Source organism: Rhinopithecus bieti, unplaced genomic scaffold (assembly GCF_001698545.2).
Source record: "Rhinopithecus bieti isolate Rb0 unplaced genomic scaffold, ASM169854v2 scaffold_72467, whole genome shotgun sequence".
Classification (NCBI taxonomy): Eukaryota; Metazoa; Chordata; class Mammalia; order Primates; family Cercopithecidae; genus Rhinopithecus; species Rhinopithecus bieti.
The window spans coordinates 123863-149768 of record NW_016826821.1 but is presented as its reverse complement, the minus strand read 5'-3'; the positions used below and the strand labels follow the sequence as shown (position 1 = coordinate 149768).

The following is a 25906-nucleotide window of genomic DNA, read 5'->3' as shown; positions in this document are numbered from 1 at the left end:
CTTGAATTCCTGACCTCAGGTGATCTGGCGGCCTCAGCCTCCCAAAGTGCTGGGATTACAGGTGTGAGCCATCACACCTGGCCCAGACCCATGCTTTCTTACTGAACATTTGTTTTTAGAAGTTCTTGACTTCACGAAATGACAGCAATAAGGAACCCATACCAATGAAATAAAAATAGAGATTAACAAATCCAAAAAGTAGTTATTTGAAATGATAATGGATAAGTTATCTAAAAGGAAAATGGATAAACGATTAATAAAATTACTCAAGAAAAAAAAAGGCACAAATTTGAAAAATAGGAATAAAGAGGATATAACCATAGATATACTAGAGATTTTTTAAAACCATTAATATTATAAACAACTTTATGCCAATAAATTTGAAACCAACAAAATAACATTCCTAGAAAAATATACATTTCCAAAATGGACTGGAGAAGAAACATAAGATGGAAGGGAACATTAACCACTAGAGAATGAAAATTGTCAGAGTCGGTCTACAAACAAAACACCAGGGCCAGATAGTTTCATAGATAAATTCTTCTAAAACTTCAGGAAGAGATAACCCCTACCTTACACAAATTATTTCAGTGAACAGGAATAAAAGGAAGTTCCACGTTCATGGTATGAGATTAGTGTAATTTTGATAGTAAACACCAAGAAAGGATAGCATGAAAAAATGAAATTATAGAAAAATATCAGTTATAAACACAGATGAAAAAAATAAAATAAAATGACACCTTACTCACCTGATAGAAATAGACCGAATCTTAGCAAGTTCTGAGACACTTTAAAAAAGAAGCAACTGGCTCACGCCTGTAATCCCAGCACTTTGGGAGGCTGAGGTGGGCGGATCATGAGGTCAGGAGTTCAAGAACAGCCTGGCCAACATGATGAAACCCTGTCTCTACTAAAAATACAAAAATTAGCCGGGCATAGTCGTGCACGCCTGTAAACCCAGCTACTCGGGAGGCTGAGGCAGGAGAACTGCTTGAACCCTGGAGGCAGAGGTTGCAGTGAGGCAAGATCGTGCCACTGCACTCCAGCCTAGGTGACACAGCGAGACTCCACCTCAAAAAAAAAAAAAAAAAAAAAAAAAAAACCTGGAAAAACTCCATATAAAGCCTAATCAACATCCTGATATGGCTGTAAACTTGACACTTGGACTAACTGACACTTGATCACTGAACTGTATAATGTTAAAATAAGATAGGCCCTCAAGGTCATCTTTCTAATCCCAACGCTTTTCCTTTTGTGCACCAGTCCAGGATTTTTTCCAATAAAATAAGAGGCCTTACTTAAACTTGAAAAGTTTTTAAGATTTCAGTGATGAAATTCCTTTGATAGCTTTGGGATAGACAGACTCCAGTGGAAAAACACAGTGATGTGTGCAACAGGAACAACTTTTGTCAAGGGCATTATTTGCTCTTTTATTGTCTTTACTTACCATGAAGAGGCCACTGTAACTCCTGGTCTTCTAAAAGATCAGCAGCTGGCAGGAGTCTATTAAGGCAATCAAGAGGTGGCAACAAGTCGAGGAGGTAACTCAATAAAGGCCGAGCCACTGACACAGGGAGTAACAGCAGGGAGTTAACAATTTGGCAGAGCATACTGCCAGCAGCTGAGACGTATATCACATCTATGAAGGGAAAGAAATTAAACATGGGACAATCGTTTCAAATGAACTTTAAAAAAGGAACCTAAGAAATATTATTTTAGCCTGGAACTAGAGTAGACTCATTCAATAATTCTTTGTTGAACACCTATCTGGTAGCTAATGTAGTATCAGTGTTTGTTCACTTTCAGAAAGTACACCAACAAACACTTTACAGCAAAGCATATGCATCCTCCATACCAACAAATTGAAAGGATTATAAATGTTTTCCTAAAAATGCATTATGAATTTCTCATTCGTTAATTTATCTTCATTTTATAATTTACTCAAGAAATATTTACTGACATACCAGGCACAGTTCTAGGTGAAAGGGACACAGCTACGAGCAAAGCAGTCAAAACTTCCTGTCTTCTTGGTGCTCACCTGCTAGTGAGGGAATGTTTTCATATTTTTTAAACTAAATTTACTTTTTTAAAAATCGAGATCACCTTAAAACATGTGTTTTTATAATCTATATTGGTTTTAAACCAATTTTGTTTCAATGTTTCATTGTATATCAGGGCAGAGAGGGCCATTCAGAAATGAGCTCAGTTTGAACATATTTTAGTTGCTGTGGAACAGCCAAATGGAGGTATCTAATGAGGAATGGTTTCAGTTTCACAGCTTGTTCCTTTCATTCTTTTTTTAGTGGGGGAACTTCAGAGGTGGCTGGTTTTAGATAAACATTAAATTTTGGTTGTCTTTTGAATAACAAAGAAAAGACACCCAGTATGCAATTAAAGAATGGCTCTAGGACTCAGGAAACGTGTTCTCAGCTAGATGGAAATACAGGAGTCATTAATATATACATGGCTGTTAAAGACATTGAGACTAGATAAGACCATTGGGGGAGGAAAGAGGATTGAAGGCAAAATTCAGAGGATCCTCAACATTAGAGGGCATGTCCAAGGAAGGGGAGCCTATAGGAAGCCACTGAAAAAGAGGAGTCAGAGGAAGGAGAAAAAAGGACTGTGACTACCCAGAAGCCCAAAGAATTTCAAGAAGGAAACTGAAAAAATGGTAAATGCTGAAGAGAAAGGTAAAGAAACAACAGGTTTAAAAAAAAAAAAAAAAAAGAGCAGATTAAAAAATCTTACTTTATGCCATTTAAAATTAATCTTTTTGAGTTTATATCAACCAGTGCCTTTAAATTAGGCCTCTGTCATGCCAAGTAGACTCTTTTCAAGATCAGTCACTGCTAACACTACCCCCAAACCAAGACTAAAGGAATCTTCAATACAAAGGAGATTCAAGATCGTTCCTATTCCAGTCAGAGGCTTCTGGCCCTCTTAAGACTTTGGAAAGGCAAGTATTCTTGCTTCTTAATGACTGATTAAATTTGAAATGAAATACCAAACTCACCTCTTAATTTTTCTCCAACACTGCCATTCCAAGGACTTTCTTTGAGCAAATTTGCAGAACGTGAATAAATATCTGTGGCATGAGGCAACAAAAGCTGAAGATGTTTATGAAGCAATGCCACACTGCTTGAGTTCTAAGAAGAAAAAAAGTTCCTAAATTACTACTTTGAAAGATTCAACATACAAAAATATCATGGCCTATCCAAATATCTGAGTTTCAAGGTCCCTGATAGATCACCATAAAAGATAAATAATCACATACCTCACTAATGTTATTGATATGGCAAAATGCCAGCAGCTGTTTCTGTAGTGAACATAGCAGTTCATGAAGATGAGCAGGCTGGCTGTTTTCTGATGATGATGTTCCAAGTAGAAATTTATCACTATTCTTTTCTAGCTCTCCAAATGCTTGATCCTAAAATGACACACACAAAGGAAGTTTATATTTGAAGTGCTTGAAATTGAAAGTAACAACCTACCATAAATCTGATTTAAGCAGCATTATATGGGCCAGGTGCAGTGGCTCATGCCTGTAATCTAGCACTTTGGGAGTCTGAGGCAGGCAGATCACCTGTAGTCAGGAGGTTGAGACTAGCCTGGCCAACATGGTGAAACCCCGGTCTCTACTAAAAATACAAAAATCAGCTGGGCACGGTGGTGGGCGCAGGAGGCAGAGGTTGCAGTAAGCCAAGATCGCGCCATTGCACTCCAGCCTGGACGACAAGAGTGAAACTATGTCACCGAAAAAAAAAAAGGGCCGGGCGCAGGAGCTCACAACTGTAATCCCAGCACTTTGGGAGGCCAAGGTGGGCAGATCACGAGGTCAGGAGATCGAGACCACGGTGAAACCCCGTCTCTACTAAAAATACAAAAAATTAGCCAGGCGTGGGTGGTGGCGGGCATCTGTAGTACCAGCTACTTGGGAGGTTGAGGCAGGAAGATGGCGTGAACCCGGGAGGCGGAGCTTGCAGTGAGCGGAGATCGTGCCACTGCATTCCAGCCTAGGTGACAGAATGAGACTCTGTCTCAAACAAAACAAAACAAAACAAAACAAAAGCATTATATCCTTTCTCCTATTACCAATTTTTAAATATTTGCCATAATCCTTATGATACTAGCTATTAGATGGTAAAATTCATCAAGCTACTTCTATTTTTTTCCATTAAAAAAAATAAAAGCAGCTGGGTACGGTAGCTCACACCTATAGTCCCAACACTTTGGGAGGCCGAGGTGGAAAGACTGCCTGAGGCCAGGAGTCAAGACCAGCGTGGGCAACACAGCAAGACTTCATCTCTACAAATTTTTTTGTTTGTTTGTTTTTAATTAGCGGAGCATGGTGGTGCACACCTCTAGTCCCAGCTACTTGAGAGGCTGAGGTGGGAGGACCACTTGAGCCCAGGAGTTCGAAGCTGTAGTGAGCTATGATGGTGCCACTGTACTCCAGCCTGGGCAACAGAAAGCCTGTCTCTAATAAAATTAAAATTAAAATAAAAAAAGAGATATGACAACTAAATATAATGTGAGATTCTGCACCAGATCATGAAGGGGAAGGGCTGGGGTCAGAAACTGCTATAAAGGGCATTATTGGGGCAACTGTAGAAATGTAAATGTAGACTATATATTAAATAACAGTTCTGTATCAATGTTAAATTTTCTAAATTCAATAATTATTCTGTTGTTACGTAAGAAAATGTCCTGGTTTTTTAAAAATACATACTTAATATATGCTTAAATACTTAGGGGCAGCCAGCCATCCGCAATTTACTCTCAAATGATTTAGAGAGAGAAAACAAATTTGGCTGAAGAGCATAGGGGAATTCTTTGAATGATTCCTGTAACTCCTCGTGAGTTTTAAATTACTTCAAGTTAAAATATTTTTTAAAAGAGATGCTTAGTATATTTAGAAAATATCAAAACTCTATTTTAAAAAGTTAAAAGAGGCCGGGTGCAGTGACTCACGCCTGTAATCCCAGCACTTTGGGAGGCCGAGGTGGGCAGATCACGAGGTCAGGAGATCGATACCATCCTGACTAATGCAGTTTTAGTCTCTACTAAAAACACGAAAAATTAGCCGGGCGTAGTGGCAGGTGCCTGTAGTCCCAGCTACTCCGGAGGCTGAGGTAGGAGACTGGTGTGAACCCGGGAGGTGGAGCTTGCAGTGAGCCGAGATGGCGCCACTGCACACTCCAGTCTGGGCGATAGAGCGAGACGCCATCTCAAAAAAAAAAAAAGGGCCATTTAAACAACCACTCAAATAAAATGGCTGCTACTATAATATTTTTTGGTGTATTTCTTTCCTGATTTTGTCCTTTTAAAATATTTTTCATAATATTGTACTGCATATTCTATTTTTAATCTGCTCTTTTCCAATGGAATCATAACCCATTTTCATAAACCATGTATCTATAAAATACAATATTCCATTGAACACATATACCATAAATTACTTAACCACTCCTCTATTTTTAGATATTTCTGCTATTTCCAACTTTATTTCCTGTAAATAATCATGTGCTGAATACCTTCAGGCAGAAAATTTGGTCTATGTATACAATATACAAGATAGAATATGGGAAAACTGTAGGGCCCTTGCTATAAGTTGTTAATTAGTACTGTTATTTTAAAATCTTAGAACAAATTTGGTTTAAATCACATCAGAAAGAGACATTAATTTATTATTTCAACCTAAAAGCAGTTAGTATTTTATTTCCATTTCCATATAATATATAAATCTGCCTCAGCCCTAATATTCCTTACAACTTTGTTGTAACATTCCCTGTAACTTTGGGAAAAAGTTTTGGTCATTAACAAACGGCTATATACACAACATTGTTCTTATCCATTTGTAGCCATTACTCCTTAACATCAGATTAAATTTACATTCTTAAACCTGAAAGAAAAGAATTTTGTAGGAAGAATTTTCACTCTGACTTAGGGATTAACCTTTTAATGTGGGTGGGACAGAGCGCTAAGACTTGTATTGGAAGAAAAAGAGTACATAGACCAAGCCCTGAAGAGGCACAGGAAACAATATGAATTGATACACAAACAATTCAAAGTTAAGTTGCACAGTACACTCTGATCCTGTAAGTGCTGATGAGTACAGAGATGTGTAGTTATACACATCTCTAGCTAGATGGGGTTATTTGGGCAAGGTTTCCTAGAATAGTCAAGTCTTACATCACAGATTGGTAGAGAAAAACAACAGGAAATAGGTGTACAATGTACAATTCTGGAAAAGGATGAGCTCAGATAAGAACGGTGTGTGAGCCAATGATGAAGGGTCTGAAGGGTGTTGCTGTTGTTGTTGTTGTTGTTGTTTTGAGACAGGGTCTCGCTCTGTCACCCAGGCTGGAGTGCAACGGCATGATCTCAGCTCACTGCAGCCTCTGCCTCCCGGGTTCAAGCAACTCTCCCACCTCAGCCTCCTGAGTGGCTGGGATTATAGGTGCCAGCTACCACGCCTGGCTAATTTTTGCATTTTTGGTAGAGACAGGGTTTCACCATATTGGCCAGGCTGATCTCAAACTCCTGACCTCAGGTGGTCCACCCAATTCGGCCTCCCAAAGTGCTGAGATTACAGGCATAAGCCACCGCGCCTGGCCTGAAGGAGTTTTAATTTAATACAAAGAAGTTGTATTCTTTAATATAAAGAAGTTATTTAATACAAAGTTATTCCAGCAGTGAGATGCTGAGAAGAGACCAGCAATAGTGACAATAGCTGTAACACCATTAGCACTGAATCATAATGATCTGGCTTAGAACTCAAAGAAATGGCAGGGAAAAAAAGATGAATTTAAGAAACACTAGAGATTTAGAATTAATGGCATCCTAATATAGGGAAAGCTACAAGGTCCACTGTCCTCTATCCTACTGACCAACCTATTCTCATTCAGTACCAAGAACATTGTTTCATTATAAGATTATGTCTGGCAAGGTTAATGCCTTGCTCATTATTCTTCTCTCTAAAAATGTTCTTGACTATTTTATTCTGTGTATTATTCTACAATATCAGAAAAATCTGGTAAAATTCTAAAATAAATCCCTTTGAACTTCTCAATTACATGTTATTTGGTCCCCACAATATTTCAGAAAACCTGACATGTTTTTCCCCTTAGGGGAGAGGGGTCTAGAGTTTAATTTCTATCAAAGGTGTTTAAATGTCAAATTACCTTGACTAAAGAGATCCCTACCCCTTTATTCTTCTTTTACTGCAATGAAAGAACAACTTACTGTATAAAATCCTAAATTTCTTAAGAGGGTCTTCATCAAAATTTCAGCCAGGTGGGTATCTGGATGGCAGCTCTGAGTGCCATAAGGTTGATCTGACAGATTTCCGTAGCCAGCACACACAGAAGACAGGTCAGTTGCATCAGAGGGTGAACTATAGCCAAGTAGGGAGGCTACGTGGGTATGATCTTGCAAACTTGTCAGAATGATATCCAGTTGCATTCTCTAAAGAACAATAAAATATGAACAAGTAACTAACATTTGTTTTAGAAAATAAAACAAAAGGATCCCAGAAAAAAACTACACTAATCCACTTAATATCTTATTAAACAATCATCTTCAGGAGGTATGTAATTATAAAAACTACCCAATTAATCCCATTTAGGAAATAGGATTTAGGAAAATACAACTTATAGGTTTTTCTTTCAGTCTTCATTATAATACCTAAATCTCTAAGCTAACAAAGCATACTATGCATAATATTTTAGTACTATAAGTAGAGAGGAGTACGAAATGGCAATAAATAGTATGACACACGATTCTACAGCGTGACATTACCAATGACAACTACTTATTCTAACATTTAAAATAAATCACTTGAAATCTAAACTAACGCAAAATATTCGTTAAAAATCATCTGTAGGCTGGGCGCAGTGGCTCATGCCTGTAATCACAGCATTTTAGGAAGCCAAGGCAGGCGGATCCACTTGAGTCCAGGAATTCAAGATCAGCATGGGCAACATAGTGAAACCCCCTCTACAAAAAATACAAAAATTAGCTGAGCGTGGTGGTGCACACCTGTAGTTTCAGCTACTCAGAAGACTGAGGTGGGAGAATCGCTTGAGCCCAGGAGGTTGAGCCTACAGTAAGCCGTGATCATGCCACTGCACTCCAGCCTGGATGACAGAGCAAAAACCCTGTCTCAAAAAAAAAAAAACAAAAAAAAATCTGTGGGCCAGGCACAGTGGTCTCATGCCTATAATCCCAGCACTTTGGGAGGCCAAAGCAGGAGGATCATTTGAGGCCAGGAGTTCAACAACAGCCTGGGAAATACAGCAAGACCCCACAGCTATAAAAATAAGAATTAAAAAATTAGCCAGGTGTGCTGGCACATGCCAGCAGTCTTAGCTACTCCAGAGGAAAAAGCAGTAGGATCCCTTGAGCTCCAGGAGTTCAAGGTTAGAGTGAGCCATGATTGCACCACCCTACTCCAGCGTGGGTGACAGAGCAAGACTGTCTCTAAAAAAGATTTAAAAAGAAGGAAAAGTATCAATAAATATTTTATTGCAAATAAGTACCAATTTTTTTTCCTAAAATCTGTATCTCTGAATCTGGTAACTTCTACTTGGTGGAGCAAAAGGTACTATTTTAAGGTACATAATATAAAAATGGAAAAAATAAGTATACTCATATCATCAAATACTTTTTCCTAATGGTCACCTATACTCTTTATACAAACAATTTCAGACAAAGTTCTCAGCATGGAACCAACAGCAGCACATGCACTTGATTTCAACTCAGCATACTACAAATAAACCACAGTGTCTGGCTTAGTACCATAAGAAACACTGGAAAAATTAGTCCTTATTCTAATAATTAGCCCCAAATAACTTAATAAATTATCACTTGCTTCACCTAAGGTTGTTAGACACCTGAGAATTCTTTCAGCATAAAACATTAAATAACCAGGATTTACTAGGCCCATCAAGTACTTATGCTCCATGAACACATGGCAATTGATTAGTTTTATTTTCTTCTCAGTCCAAATTTTTATGATACTGCTGGTTTACTTACATAGTAAGCAAAGGCCTACCTGTCCTTTAGATAAGCTTTCCCATCTATCAGGCCCTTGAGGTAAAAGAGAATGAAGTAATTCCATCCGTTCTCGTAATGGAGGTAACAGCATGGTTGCTCCCACTGACAAAGTTTCAATTACCACCTAAAATCAAGAGAGAAAAGTGTACTGATCGGCCTGGTTCTTAGTTTTTAATAAAAACACACTTAAAGTGAATTCACTATTAGGATCATGTTAAGTCTAAAAAAGATGGCATGATAAAAAAGAAAGCACATAAGTCCTCCTTCAGATGCCTTTAAGAAAGCTATGGGCCGGGCGCGGTGGCTCAAGCCTGTAATCCCAGCACTTTGGGAGGCCGAGACGGGTGGATCACGAGGTCAGGAGATCGAGACCATCCTGGCTAAGACGGTGAAACCCCGTCTCTACTAAAAAATACAAAAAACTAGCCGGCTGTGGCGGCGGGCTCCTGTAGTCCCAGCTACTCGGAGGCTGAGGCAGGAGAATGGCATAAACCCGGGAGGCAGAGTTTGCAGTGAGCTCAGAACTGGCCACTGCACTCCAGCCCAGGCGACAGAGCGAGACTCCGTCTCAAAAAAAAAAAAAAGAAAGCTAAGAATAAATATTTTGGATTTGCCACTAAGTAACTAATCTTAATCAACCAACAAATATTTAGTGTTGATTCTATAGCATTCAGCCTGGTAAGGCTCCATGCAAAGTGATTCGGGTGCAGAAATGAGTAAGACAGACAACATCTCTGCTTTCATGAGCCTACAGTCTAATGGGAAAGAAAGACTCTGAGCAAGAAAGTGTAAATGTGAAAGGAGTCACACAGGGAAAGTAAAAGGGTGCAGGAACTTGCCTGAACACACAAACATGGCAATTCACATGGCCTGTGGGCTCATGGAAGATCTCCCTGAGGATTAGACATTTAAGAATTACAGAATTAGTAGGACCTGGCTAGACAAAGGTCCAGATAGTGGGAAGAGCATAAGGAATAGTAGCTGCATTATCTTAGGCCTCATAACTTCTTTGGGTCATGGCTTCTTTATCAGTAAAAACAGTGTTGAACTAGATAAAATCCATACTGCCTGTAAGTTCGAATACTCAATTTTCTATAAGTCAATGTTCTATTAATAATTCTTTGAATTACTATAATGATTGAAAAATTCAAGTACACAAGAAGAATAACCCTTCCATCAAAAAGCATGTGTCCTCTAACACAGTCAAGAACAGAACAAATCTTTAATGACTTTCTCAGGTTACTCTACTCAAACTAAAATAAAGCTAAAATCAAAGTAAAATCAAATTTTAGCTGTGGAAATTCAACAAAGGTGACTAAGGATTAAGAACTGAGTGCACATATTCTGTTTCCAAAAGGCCATCTAAAACAATGGGCAAGGGTTGGGCAGATAATTCAAAAAGACTCCCCTCCCCAAAATGGAAAAGGAAAATCAGCATCAAAATTTTGGAAACAGAAAGGAACAGATTAAAGGTAACTGACTTAAAAGATCTGAAATGGCTACACCCTAAGTCAAAAATGAGAAAAACCAAACAACACTTTGATTTATACTGTAGAATTCCTAGAGGCTCATACACTTCTGCAAGAGGGAACAAAGGAAGAGCTCAAAACAGGATTGGTTGAAAACTGGTTAAGATAACAGGCACAGTTGAAGGTAGGAACACCAAACTAAAATTGGGTGATTTTAAGACAAAGTGTTCATTCTGAATATTGAGACTCCTAAACTCTTGTTCCCTACCAGATGATTGTCACTCAGGTTTATACCTTCTGGCAGTAGCTTAGAAGAGCCTTCCTTTGAAGAATCTCACTAGCCCAGTAGAAAAGACTTTAAGTGACAGGCATGAAATGTTGCCTTCCCCTAAAATACAGCCCAGCCATATCAATCTACAATAAATTTGATAAACCTCATCCCTGTGTAGAGAACTTTCAGCATCAATCAGCCTTTCAGCATCACACCTCTTTTTTTTTGAGATGGAGTCTTGCTCTTGCCACCCAGGCTGGAATGCAGTGGCACGATCTCGGCTCACCGCAACCTCCACCTCTGGGGTTCAAGCAATTTTCCTGCCTCAGCCTCCCAAGTAGTTGGGATTACAGACATGCGCCACCATGCCTAGGTAATTTTTGTAGTTTTAGTAGAGACGGGGTTTTACCATGCTGGCCAGGCTGGTCTCGAACTCTTGACCCCAGGTGATCTGCCCACCTCAGCCTGCCAAAGTGCTGGGATTACAGGCATGAGCCACCAAGCCCAGCGACAGCATCACACTCTTACCCATTATTGGGAAGCCAAAGGTTATTAGAAATTTGAGGAAAGCCTTTATTATGAAAGAGACTAAAACTAACAGAAATGGTCTAATTAAACAAAGAAAGTACACAGGGAGAAACAAGAACAAAATTAGTATCTTCAAAAGTGTAAGTCAGAATGGAAGGCTATTAAGAAAGGAACACTTCGAGAATGAAGAGCTCTTATAAATTAAAAAGATAAAAGAAAGAGAAAAATCTCAATAGAAGGGCTAGAACACAGAATTAAATTTCTTATAAAATAGAGGGGGGGAAAAGATGGAAAACAGGAAGGAAAACACAAGAAAATTAAGAGGACTGGCTCAGGAGGTCAAGTATCCCAATAACAAGGAGTTCCAGAGAGAAAGAAAGAACACAGAAAACAATGAAGAGGCAATCAACAAAACATTTCCAGATTTTTTTTTTTTTTTTGTATTTTTTAATAGAGAAGGGGTTTTGCATATTGGCCAGCTGATCTTCATTTCCTGACCTCAAGTGATCCGCCCACCTTGGCCGCCAAAAGTGCTGGGATTACAGGCATGAGCCACCATTCCTGGCCAAGATAATGTTTTAATATTGAAGGCTATGACTTTCCCCACATCAGTTCATATCATTTTGAAATGTGAGAACACAAAGGACAAGAAGAACTTGCTATATAGCATCTAGAGAGAAAAACAGATTTCCATACAAAGGATCAAAAATTTGAAGCTCACTGATTTTCTAAGTAATACCATTGAAAACTAGAAGACAATGAAGCAATGACTTCACAAGTCTTATGGAAAAATGATTTCCAATTTAGAATTTTATGCCTAAACCATTCATGAAGATATTCAATTGTCAAACTATTTAAGTGTGAGCATATTTTCATTTAATGTATTTTCTATCAATTCTCTCTCAGAAGCTACTGATGGATGAAGAAACCCAGCAGAAACCACCTTAACCATGTGATTGAGGCTGACATTGTCAGTAACAAGATTTATGGACATCATTAAACTCATGTAATAATATACCAAGGACACATTATTTCTGTGGTATCCTTGCCCAAAATACATAACTCAATCCAATCATGAAAAAATGACAGATATTCAATAAAATAATTAAATACTCATGAAATGTTAAGCTCATGAAAGACAAGGAAAGACTGAGGAATTGTTGCAGGACACTAAATTGTTACAGAAGAGAAGTAACAATTAAAAGCAATATGGGATCCCAAATAGGATCCTCCAACAAAACAAGGACATTAGTAGAAAATTGATAAAATCTCTAACAAGATGTTTACTTAATAGTATTAAACCAATACTAATTTCTTTGTTTTGATAATTATATAATGGTTATGTAAGACATTAACATAATGGGAAGCTGGGTGAGAGACATACGAAAACTATTATTTATGCAATATTTCCTTAAGTCTACAGGTAGTTCAAATGAAACATTTTTTAAAAAAAGAAAACTCAGGGTCAAAGGAAAATAGTGGGAAAGCATACAAGAAACAGCAGCAATGTGGTTACTGCAAATAGATAAATTACTAGAAGTTTTAGAAATAAGAAAAGAGGAACACAAATAGCTGTAAACAGAAACAGTCTGTGTATAACATCCTGGAAGACTCTATCTCCAAGTACTCTTCTAAGATGGAACAGCTGTCAAAAAGACCCAAAGAATAAAAAAGATAATCCAAAATATAATTTTTTAACTTTACTTTTCCTTATTTTATTCTAGTACTTTTATCCTTTTCAAAATCTTACACTACCCCATTTCTGATAAATATTAAATCACCACAGTTCCTACTCACCACCAGGATAATATTCCTCCAACCCCATTTCAGGGCATATGTCCCTCTACTTGAAAAGTCAGTTTATTGTTTTTTTTAAAATTGACATACAATCCACATGCCACAGAATTCACCTCTTAAAAGTATAAAATTCAATGGTTTTTAGTCTATTCAGAGTTGTGCAACCATCACCACTATTCCATTTTAGAATATCTTCATTACTACCAAAAAAAAAAAAAAAAAGCCCTGTGCCCATTACCAGTCATTCCCTATATCTGCTCAAGACCTCCAACAACCACTAACGTACTTTTTTTTTTTGAGATGGAGTCTCTTTCTGTCACCCAGGCAGGAGTGCAATGGCGTGATCTCGGCTCACTGCAACCTCCACCTCAAAGGTTCAGGCGATTCTCCTGCCTCAGCCTCCCCAGTGGCTGGGACTACAAGCATGCACCACAAAGTTGGGCTAATTTTTGTATTTTTAGTAGAGATGGGTTTTACCATGTTGGCCAGGCTGGTCTCAAACTACTTATCTCAAGTGATCTACCCTCCTCGTCATCCCGAAGTGCTGGGATTACAGGCATGAGCCACTGCACCCAGCCCACTAACATATATTCTATTGCTATGGATTTGCTTATTCTGCACATTTCATATAAATGGAGTTATACAGGCCGGGCACGGTGGCTCATGCCTCTATTCCAAGCACTTTGGGAGACCAAGGCAGGCAGATCACCTGAGGTCAGGAGTTCAAGACCAGCCTGGCCAACATGGTGAAACCCTGTCTCTATTAAAAATACAAAAACTAGCTGGGCATGGTGCTGTGCACCTGAAGTCCCAGCTACTCAGGAGGTGAGGCAGGAGAATCGCTTGAACCCAGGAGGTAGAGGTTGCAGTGAGCTGAGATCAAGCCATTGCACTCCAGCTTGGGCGACAGAGCAAGACTCTGTCAAACACACAAACAAACAAATAAATAAATGGAGTTATACAATATATGGCCCTTTGTGTCTGGCTTCTTCACTTGGCAAAAAAAAAAATTTTTTTTTTTAATGAGAAAGTCTCACTCTGTTGCCCAGGATAGCGTGCAGTGGTGTGATCTCAGCTCACTGCAACCTCTGCCTCCTGGTTTCAAGCAATCCTCGTGCCTCAGCCTCCCAAGTATCTGGGACTATAGGTATGTGCCACCACACCCAACTAATTTTTGTATTTTTAGTAGAGATAGGGTTTCACCATGTTGGCCAGGCTGGTCTCGAACTCCCGGACTCGAGTGATCTGCCCGCCTTCGCCGCCCAAAGTGTGCAGATTACAGGCGTGGGCCACTGTGGCCAGCCACTTAGCATATTTAGAAGGTTTAGTTAGGTTGTAGTATGTATCACTACTTCATTCATTTTTATGGCTGAATAATATTACATTGTATGAATATACCAAATTCTATTCATTTGTTTATCAGTTGACAGACATTTGTGTTGTTTTCACCTTTTGACTATTATAAATAATGCTGCTATGAACATTCATATACAAGTTTTTGTGTGGAGATATGTTTTCAATGTTTCTGGGTACAGACCTAGTAGTGGAGCTGCTGGATCATACCGCAACTCTATGTTTAACTAAGGAACTGCCTGTTTCCAAAGCAGCAGTATCATTTTACATTCTCATGCAATGCATGAAGGCTCTAATTTCTCCACCTCCTCCAACGCTTGCTATTAGTCAGCCTTTTCGATTACTGTCACTTATTGGGTGTGAAGTGGTATCTCAATATGGGTTTGATTTGTATTTCCCTAATAATTAATGATGTTGAACATTTTTTCATGTGTTTACTGGCTATTTGTATCTCTTCTCTAGAGATATGTCTACTCAGATTCTTTGTTCATGTTTAAAACTGGGGTATCTGTCTTTTTTATTGTTGAGGTGTAACAATTCTTTATATATTCTAGAAACTAGAACCGCATCAGATATATGACTTACAAGTATCTCTCCCATTCTGTGTGCTATCTTTTCTTGAAAGTATCCTTTGAAGCACAAATGTTTTTAATTTTGATAACGTCCAATTTATTTTTCCTTTGGTTGTTTGTGCTTTTGATGTCACAGCTAAGAAACCATTGCCTAATCCAAGGTGATAAAGATTTACATCTATGTTTTTTATTTTTTTCTTTTTCTTTTTTTTTTTGTGAGATGGAGTCTTGCCCTGTCACCCAGGCTGGAGTGCAGTGGTGCAATCTCCACTCACAGCAACCTCAGCCTCCCAGGTTCAAGTGATTCTCCTGCCCCAGCCTCCCAAGTAGCTGGGATTACAGGCGCACCCCTCCATGCCCAGCTAACTTTTGTATTTTTAGTAGAGATGGGGTTTCACCACGTTGGTCAGGCTGGTCTCAAACTCCTGACCTCGTGATCTGCCCACTCAGCCTCCCAAAGTGTTAGGATTACAGGCGTGAGCCACCACACCCGGCCCATCTTTTTTTTTTTTTTTTTTTTTTTTGAGACAGAGTTTCATTCTTGTCTCCCAGGCTGGAGTGCAATGGTGTGATCTCAGCTCACTGCAACCTCAACCTCCTGGGTTCAAGCAATTCTCCTGCCTCAGCTGAGATTACAGGCACCCTCCACTATGCCCGGCTAATTTTTTGTATTTAGTAGATACAGGGTTTCACCATGTTAGGCTGGTCTTGAACTCCTGACCTCAGGTGATCCACTTGCCTTGGCTTTCCAAAGTGCTGGGATTACAGGCGTGTGCCACTGAGCCTGGTCCTATGTTTTCTTTTGTAAGTTTTACAGTTGTAGCTTTTTTTTTTTTGAGACGGAGTCCACCTTGGCCTCCCAAAGTGCTGGGATTACAGGCGTGAGCCACCGCGCCCAGCCTGATTGTGTATTTTCAAATAGCCAGCTCTGTCGCCCAGGCTGGAGTGCAGTGGCCGGATCTCAGCTCACTGCAAGCTCCGTCTCCTGGGTTTACGCCATTCTCTCGCCTCAGCCTCCCCGAGTAGCTGGGGGACTGACAGGCGCGCCGCCATCTCGCGCCGGTAAATTTTTGCGGATAAATATTTAGTTAGAGACGGGGTTTCGCCGTGTTAGCCCAGGATGGTCTCCGACTCTCCTGAGCCTCGACCTGATCGCGCGTCTCGGCCCTCCCAAAGTGCTGGGCACTTACAGGCGCATTGAGGCCACCGCGCGCCAAGCCTGTAGCTCTTCATATTTAGGTCGTTTACTCCATTCTTGACGTTAACCTTTTCTCTTGTATGTGATGTAGCGCGGCCAACTTCATTCTTGTTTTTTTTTTTTTTGAGACGGAGTCTCGCTCTGTCACCCAAGCTGGAGTGCACTGGCCAGATCTCAGCTCACTGCAAGCTCCGCCTCCTGGGTTCACGCCATTCTCCTGCCTCAGCCTCCCGAGTAGCTGGGACTACAGGCGCCCGCCACCTCGCCCGGCTAGTTTTTTGTATTTTTTAGTAGAGACGGGGTTTCACTGTGTTAGCCAGGATGGTCTCGATCTCCTGACCTTGTGATCCGCCCGCCTCGGCCTCCCAAAGTGCTGGGATTACAGGCTTGAGCCACCGCGCCCGGCCCAACTTCATTCTTTTACATGAGGGTATACAGTTGTCCGAGTACCATGAGACACTATTCTCTCATGAAATTGTTTTGGCACTGTTGTAGAAAATCAATAAGCCACAGATGTATGAGTTTATTTCTGGACTCTTAATTCTATTCCAGTGATCTATATATCTATCCTTCTGACACAGCCACTCTATTTTTATTACTATAACTATAAAGTAGTATGTTTTGAAGTTGGAAAGTGTGAGTCTTCTAACTTTACTCTTCTTTTTCAAGACTGTTTTGGCTACTCTGGATCCTTGAATTTCTGTATGATTTTAAGATCAGCTTATCAATTTCCGCCAAACAAAGCCAGCTGCAATTTTGAGAGTGATGGCACTGAATCTGTGAACCAATTTGCAAAGTATTGACATCTTCACAATATTGTCTTGCAATCCATAAATATGAGGTGTGTTACCATTTTTTTCGGTCTTCAATTTCTTTCAATAATGTTTCATTCTTTCAGTGTGTAAGTTTTACACTTCTTTTGTTAAATGTATTTCTAAGTATCCTATTCTTTTTGATGCTTTTGTACATAAACTTGTTTCCTTAATTTCATTTTTTGATTGTGCATTGTTGTATAGAAACAATTTTTGTAAATTTATCTTTTACCCTGAAGCTCTGCTGAACTCTTTTACTAGCCCTAATAGTTGTGTATGAGTGTGTGTGTGTGTTCCTTAGGATTTTCTACACACAAAATCACGTCATTTGCAAACAAAAACAGTTTTACAACTTCCTTTTCAATCTACATGACTTTTATTTCATTTTCTTATATAACTGTCCCAGCTAGATATCAACTATAACTTAGTGGAAATCTTTATTTTATTCCTGATCTTAGAGGGAAGGTTTTCAGTCTTTCTCCATTGAATATGATATCAACTATAACTTTTTCATAGATGCCCTTGATCAGGTTAAGAACGTTCCCTTCTATTCCTAGTTTGTTGAATATTTTTATCATGAAAGGATGTTGAATTTTGTCAGATGCTTTTCAGCATCCAGATAATCACATTGTTTTTGTTCATTTTTCTATTAATATGGTGTATTATAGTGACTGATTTTCATACTCTGAAAATGGGATACATCCCATTTGGTCATGGTGTACAATCTTTTAGGTAAGTTGCTGGATTTGGTTTGTTAGTAGTTTGTCGAGAATGTTTACATATATCTTCAAAATGGATACTGAAGAATGCATCAGAGTCCTTTAATAGCAGGTCTATAGTTTTTCTTTTCTTGCAATGTCTTGGTCCACTATTAGGGTAATACTGGCCTCACAGAATATAGTTGGGAAGTATTAGCTCCTCTTCTACATTCTGGAAGAGTTTGTGAAGAACTAGTGTTAATTCTTCTTTGAACATTTTGTGAAATTCACAAGTGAACCCATTTGGTCCTGGGCTTTTCTTCATGAGACTTTTCTTTAAGGCCAACAACTCTTAGACTTGCCCTTTTGAGACTATTTTCTAGATCCTGTAGGTGTGCTTCATCCTTTTATATATATATATATTTTTTTATCTCCTCTGTGTATTTTCTTTTTTTTTTTTTTTTTTTTTGAGATGGAGTGTCAGACTGTAGCCAGGCTGGAGGGCAGTGGTACAATCTCGACTCACTGAAACCTCCACCTCCCAGGTTCAAGCGATTCTCCTGCCTCAGCCTCCCGAATAGCTGGGGCTCCAGGCACGCACCACCACATCCAGCTAATTTTCTTTTATTTTTAGTAGAGATGGGGTTTCACCATGTTGGCTAGGAAGGTATCTATCTCTTGACCTTGTGATCTGCCCACCTTGGCCTCCCAAAGTGCTGGGATTACAGGCGTGAGCCACCGCGCCCAGCCTGATTGTGTATTTTCAAATAGCCTGTCTTCAAGCTCGCTAATTATTTCTTCTGCCATCAATTCCGGTATTAAAGGACTCTGAGGCATTCTTCGAAATGCCAACTGCATTTATCAGCTCCAGAATTTCTACTTGATTCTTTCAAATTATTTTAATCTCTGTTAAATTTATCTGATAGGATTCTGTATTCCTTCTCAGTGCTATCTTGAATTTCTTTGACTCTCCTCAACACAAATATTTTGAATTTTCTGTCTGAAAGGTCACAAATCTGTTTCTCCAGGATTGGTCCCTGGTGCCATATTTAGTTCATTTGGTTAGGTCATGGATGGTGTGGATGCTAGTAGATATTGAAGAGTTAGGTATTTATTGTAGTCTTCACTGTCTGGGCTTATCTGTACCCATCCTTCTTGGGCTTTCCAGATATATCTTGGGCTTTCCAGGTATTTTAAAGGACTGGGGTGTTGTGATCTAAACCATACCTGCTTTAGTAACATTGTGGTTCTTGCAGCCTCATAGTGGTACCACCTTGATGGTCTTGGACAAGATCTGGGAGAATTCTCTGGATTATCAGGCAGAGACTCTTGTTCTCTTCCCTTACTTTCTCCCAAACAGTCTCAGTGTCTCTCTCTCTCTCTCCTCAGCCACCTAAAGCTGGGGGTGAAGTGACATAAGCACCCCTGCGGCTACCACCACTACGACTACACTGGGTCGGACCTGAATCCAGCAAAGCACCAGCACAGCACTGGGTCTCACCCAAGGCTTGCTGTAAGAACTCCCTGGCTATTGCCTATGTTCGCTCAAGGCTCTGTGGTTCCACAAACAGCCAGTGGCAAAGCCAGCGAGGCCGTGTCCTTTCCTTCAGGGGAGCGAGGTCTCCCAAGCCTCAGGTGGGTCTAGAGGTGCCATCTGGGAGTCAGGGACTAGAGTCAAAAACCTTAGAGGTCTACCCAGTATTCTAGTGTACTATGGCTGAGCTGACACTCAAACCACAAAACACAGTCTTTTTCATTCGTGCCTCCCCTTTCCAAAGCTAGACGAGCCTCACCCCATAGTTACCACCACCCAAGGCCACAAGGAGTATTGCCAGACAAGCATCAATGTTCCCTTAAGCTTAAGGCCCAGGGATTCTTAAGTTAGCTTATGGTGAATACTGCCTGGCCTGGGACTCACCTTTCAGGGCAGTGGGTTCTCCTGTAGACCAGGGCAGGTCTAGAAATGCCATCTAAGAATCAAGTCCTGGAATCAGGGATCCCAAGAGTGTATCTGGTACTCTATCCCTCCGTGCCTGTGCTGGTACCTGAAGCCAGAAAGTCTCAGAGCCTCACCCAAAGCCCTTGACGTAGTAGCTGGGTATCAATGCTGGTTATTCACAGCCCATGGGCTCTTAAGTTAGCAGGTGATGCATGTTGCCAGTACTGAGTCCTTTTCTTCAAGGCAGTGGGTTCCCTTCTGGCCCAGGGTATGCCTAGAAATGTCATCTGAGAGCTGGCACCTGGAACAGGGAGCCTTGTGACTCTGACTGGTCCCCTATCCTGCTGTGATCCAGTGGTATCTAAGACGCAAGACAAAGTCCTGCCCAGTCTTCCCTCTCAAGTGGAAGAAAGGGGTCTCTTTTGGAGCCATGAGCTGTGTAGCCTGGTGTTGGGGTCGGGGTGGTGGGGGGTGAGCCAGCATTCCCTTGGTTACCCCAGCTGGTGTCTCAGTATGTCACATGCCCCTCTGTCCACTGTCTCTGGTATCAGTTCAGCACTAGAACTCGCCTAAGAGTTGCAGTCCTTTTGGCCTAGGCTGCCTTTCAAGTTTACTTGGAGACGCACGGCATTATAGCCCTCAGTGGTGAATCTTGCAGGAATTAAAATTTAGACCACTGAGATCAGCGATTCCCCTCTGGCTAGGGTTGGTTTAAATGCTCCCTCTGTGGACCGGTGTCAGCTGAGTTTGGTCCAGTTTTCCTTTCTTCTCTAACAGGATAGCACTGAGTTCAATGTCTCACAATTGCTGTGTTCTCCCTCCCCCAGCACCCAGAGACACTCTCTGCACCATACTGCCACTGCTGCAGGTGGAGGAGTGGCACTGCCAATTCAGGACTGTTTTTTCTATCTCTTCAGTGCCTCTTTCAGCGATATGAAGTTAAAACTATGTAATGTAAGTGCTCACCTGATTTTTGGTTCTCATGAAGGTGCTTTATTCTGTGTAGAGTTGTTAAACTGGTGCCCTTAGCAGGGGGAATGATCAGTGGAGTCTTCTATTCCACCATCTTGCTCTGCCTCTCAATTTCCCTTTTGATTTCTGTAAGGTCAGTAGTAATATCTCATCTTTCATTCCTGATTTGAGTAATTTAAGTCCCTGTTTTTTCTTGGTTAGTCCAGCCAGAGGTTTGTTGATTTTGTCTTTTCAAAGAACGAACATTTAGTCTCCTTGATCTCCTCAACTGTTTTTCTATTCTTTATTTTTTAAATTTCACTCTAATCTACATTAGTTCCTTCTTTCTACTTGCTTTGGGTTGAGTTGGCTCTTCTTTTTCTAATTTCTTAAGGTAGAAGGTTAAACTACTGATTCGATATATTTCTTTTTTTTTTAAATATAGATGTTTATAAGCTATAAATTTTCCTTCAAGGGCCGGGCGCGGTGGCTCAAGCCTGTAATCCCAGCACTTTGGGAGGCCGAGATGGGCGGATCACGAGGTCAGGAGATCGAAACCATCCTGGCTAACACGGTGAAACCCTGTCTCTACTAAAATACAAAAAACTAGCCGGGCGAAGTGGCGGCGCCTGTAGTCCCAGCTACCCGGGAGGCTGAGGCAGGAGAATGGCGTGAACCCAGGAGGCGAAGCTTACAGCGAGCTGAGATCTGGCCACAGCACTCCAGCCTGGGTGACAGAGCGAGACTCCGTCTCAAAAAAAAAAAAAATTTCCTTCAAGCACAGCTTTACCTGCATTTCATGAGTTTTGGTATGTTAAGTTTTTGTTTTCATTAATCTTAAGTATTTTAAAATTTATCTTGTAATTTCTTTATTTGATCCATTGATAATTTAGGAGTGCACTGGTTTAAAAATTACTGTACTTTCTATTATTACCTGCCAAAACAGTTTATTTTCTGTATTTTGTATTACAAATATTTATTTTTAAGTTTCCCCCAAATTTAATATTGTATTATAATACTAAATATTCTTTTCCAAACTATACTCTCCTTATTTATAATCAGTATTCTATTCTAGGCCACTTCTTTCTCCTTAACCTGACCTTTCTCTCCTTAGCTCTGGTTACAGTTCTAGTAGATGACCCAGTCCACTTATTCAGTTACTACTACTGACCAAGCCATGCACTAGCTCCCTGCCCTCAGGAACTCATCTTCTGGTGAAAAAAGAATGACATGTTTATAAATAAGCAACTAGAATACAATGTGATGTAATGAGAACATACACAAGAAAAACCAAATCTGGTGGGAGGGCAGGAATAAAAAGTTTCTTAGAGATGGCATCTGACCTTTGTCTCAAAGGATGAGTTAACCAAAAATACTCTCACCAAGAAAACAGGAGTAAGAGAAACAACATCCAATTGAAATTGTTCAATGTACAGTTGAATATATTGTATAGCTAAAATCTCAGAGAAAGATGTGATTTCAGATAGATTCACAAGTCCTATTCTCTTACCTCTTGGATTTCATCTGGGACAGTTGAGTCCATCAGTCTGAAGAGCAAATTTCGAAGTGGACCTGCCTGCCTCCCGAGAATGCTGGTAGCTACCCCTCCCGCAAGTGCAAGAGCAAGATGATTTGAAAGTAGCTTCAGGCACAGCTTGAGAAAACTGTGGTGTTCTCTGAAACCAAATAAACTTCTATGAATTTTTGGAACATAAAAGTGCATGTGCTATCCAGTTTGGGTAACATTTTTTTCTCTTCAAAAATTTTGCTGGCCAGGTGCAGTGGCTCACGCCTGTAATCCCAGCACTTTGGGAGGCCGAGGTGGGTGAATCACCTGAGGTCAGGAGTTTGAGACCAGCCTGGCCAACATGGTGAAACCCCGTCTCTACTAAAATACAAAATTAGCTCGGCGTGATGGCAGGTGCCTGTAATCCCAGCTACTCAGGAGGCTGAGGAAAGAGAATCGCTTGAACCTGGGAGGCAAAGGTTGCAGTGAACTGAGATCATGCCGCTGCACTCCAGCCTGGGCGACAGAGCAAGACTCTGTCTAAAAAAAAAAAAAAAAAAATTTGTCAAGTCACGAACAACAGTAATTTTTAAAACATGATTTGTGAAATTATGAGTAACTTTTTCCTAGAAGTTATTATCAATAAGTAACTAAGTTTAGCTCTTTTCTAGATTATAAAAAAGTTCCACATAATTTGGGAAAACAAACAAGAAAGAACAGTAAGTCAAAACTCAAAAGGAACAATTTATACACATGCACACACACATACAAAACATACATATAACATACCTTGATGAAGGGAAAGGGAGTGGGGGAATCTCACTGTTTATTTTATCACAGTATCTCTCAAGAAAAGAACGCAGGTGTGAGAAGGTACTCTCTTCAAGATCTACACAATAAGGTCGGTGCCATGCAACAACTTGTCTAGAAGGACACATAAGAAAATAATAAAAGTCTTAAAATGACATTTTTATCCATAATCAAAAACGAAAATTAAAACATATATTGGCCAGGCATGGTGGCTCATGCCTGTAATCTCAGCACTTTGGGAGGCCAAGGAATGCAGATCACCTGAGGTGAGGAGTTCAGGACCAGCCTGGCCAACATGGTGAAATCCCATCTCTACTAAAAATATAAAAATTAGTCGGGCATGGTGGTGTATGCCTGTAGTCCCAGCTACCTGGAAGGCTAAGACAGGGGAACTGCTTGAACTTGGGAGGCAAACAGTGCAGTGAGCAGAGATTATACCACTGCACTCCAGCCTGAGTGACAGAGTCAGAATCCATCTCAAAAAGTACATATATACGGCCGGGCGCGGTGGCTCAAGCCTGTAATCCCAGCACTTTGGGAGGCCAAGATAGGCAGATCATGAGGTCAGGAGATCGAGACCATCCTGGCTAACCCGGCGAAACCCCGTCTCTACTAAAAAATACAAAAAACTAGCCGGGCAAGGTGGCGGGCGCCTGAGGCAGGAGAATGGTGTAAACCCGGGAGGCGGAGCTTGCAGTGAGCTGAGATCCGGCCACTGCACTCCAGTCTGGGCGACAGAGCAAGACTCCGTCTCAAAAAAAAAAAAAACCAAAAAGTACATATATACATTAAAGCTGAATGACTTCAACAAGATACAAAGAAGACATTATTGATTATGAAAGTGATACAACCTTTCATTTTAGTGACTAAGGAAAACCAAGAATTTGCCATCTTTAAGAGGAAAATATACAACCACCACCTGTTTTGGAAGGTTTGGATATCCACTCACCTGAAAGCAGAGGGCTGAGTCACATGATCTACTAAAGCCCATCTGGTTCTAAGAGTCCAAAAGATGTATACTTCATATTAAGAAAAATATCCTGACTCTATAGAGTGATATACTGAAATCTATTAAAAGACAAAATCCTGAAATTTCTTGTGAATACTTTTAAGATCTTGGGACCCAACTCTCTACATATGAAGTGGGAAGTTGGATATTTAATGCTAACAGCAAATTATTTATATTCAACTTATTTATTTTGACTTTTGCGTTAGAGGAATAACGATCGATAAATACTTTTAATTGGTTAGAATATCATTTAAAAACCCTTTGAGTCAAAGGCATAGAATGCAAATAAAATACATTCTAAGCTATAGATTAGCCCATGTGTATCTGAAAATATCTGAAATAACCCAAACATTCTTTAAAATTCAATCTCCTAATAGTGACTAAAACTTACCTACCTGATTGACTAAACACACACAGCACTTTAGGAAAAGCTAAGGTTCTGCAAAAGTAACCTCCTTGATTTAAAAGTATGACAATTTTTTTTTTCAAAAAAAAAAATTTCAAAAAGCAACCAGATAAAGAGCACTGTGGTTAAACATTAAATCAATAAAGCCTAGTTCTGATTTTGATTATTTTAAGTTCCTCTTGATATGCAGCCATTCAATTTTTTTAAATCAGCATGTAGAGATGAGAGAGAATTCAAAATGTTTAAAAGACAACGTCTTCAATACTGGGTATGACTTCTTGTTTCTGAAACATGTCTAACCTCAACATTCAAATCAAAAGAAATCTAATGTCATTTCTATGATAGAGAAAAAGCAACACTATATATGTCTATAAGAGTATTTTATGAACAAAGCACAATTACTTCTGTTTTTATTAGTGTTTCTACTTTCTATTGGTGTCTCTTGTGTTAAAACACACAAGAATTTTTAAACAGAAGCACTCTTACCTGTCCCTAGGAAGAGCAGTCCAGGCTAGACTATGTGATGTTCCAGCTGAAATCTGCTGAATAGCTATGCCATCTAAGCCACTCACTTTCTTTGGTTTAGTAATAGGACCTGTGGAATTTCCCTGACCACATTGCCCCATTGAATTATTGCCCCAGGCATAAACTTCATTATCTAAAAACAAAATATAAAGTATTATATAAAAGAAAAGCCAAATTCAAATGTAATGTATTTCACAAGACAACAGTTAATTATTTCCCTAAAAACAAATGACTTTACCATGAGAAAGAGCCAAACAATGACTGTCTCCAATAGAAACATCAACTATTCTTGTGGCAGCCAGTTCTTCAATAAGCTTGGGTCTCAAAGCAGTAGCTTCTGAAGAACCACAACCTAGACAAGCTCCGCAGCCCCAAGCATAGACCTGAAAAAAACAAAAATACACTACACATAACTTCCTGAGATGATTAGATTGTTGGCTTGTTTAGGGATAAATAAAATCTATGAAACTAAAGCATGGTTTGATAGAACTTTCTGATGTTAAAATCATTTTGATCATTTTAAAGATTGTTATAGCAATTTATCATGCTGCCTTTAGGTGTTCACTGTATAGGCAAACAGCTGATCTGAAAATAAAAATAATTGGTCATAGAAAAAACAGAAAGGTCTTCAGAGAGGGTCTGCTAAACTACTAATTGGCTTGCAATTTGTTATATTTGCCCCATCTTACCAGCTTTGAAAATACTGTCTAAAAACTTATCCTTTATGTGTTTCTCACTATTCTGGTGAGATTTAAGATCAGAACAAGGTATGATCATATAAAATGGATTATATAAATCACAAAACTGATGTTTATTATTTAGTTTTAGAAATACCTCATTGTTACAATAATTATCACTTACAAAGAGGGTCATGTGAAGCAGTAGCAAGATAGTTCCCCTTTATCATCTTCATTTTTGGCTAATCAATACCAAAATAAGCACTAACTGATTTAAGATGCTTGGGGAAAGGGTTAGGTGGGGGGAAAAATTTTGTCTTTGGC

At 39.7% G+C, this 25906-nt stretch overlaps 1 protein-coding gene across 1 annotated transcript in view; it reads right to left on the bottom strand.

Annotated features, from left to right (window-relative positions):
- HERC1 (HECT and RLD domain containing E3 ubiquitin protein ligase family member 1) overlaps positions 1-25906 on the bottom strand; it is a 239046-nt gene that overhangs the window by 114801 nt on the left and 98339 nt on the right. The window contains 9 exon segments of the mRNA XM_017863682.1: positions 1448-1639; positions 3017-3149; positions 3278-3430; positions 7249-7470; positions 9059-9184; positions 22159-22324; positions 22945-23079; positions 24867-25038; positions 25144-25288. Of these exon segments, the coding sequence (XP_017719171.1) occupies positions 1448-1639; positions 3017-3149; positions 3278-3430; positions 7249-7470; positions 9059-9184; positions 22159-22324; positions 22945-23079; positions 24867-25038; positions 25144-25288 (1444 nt within the window).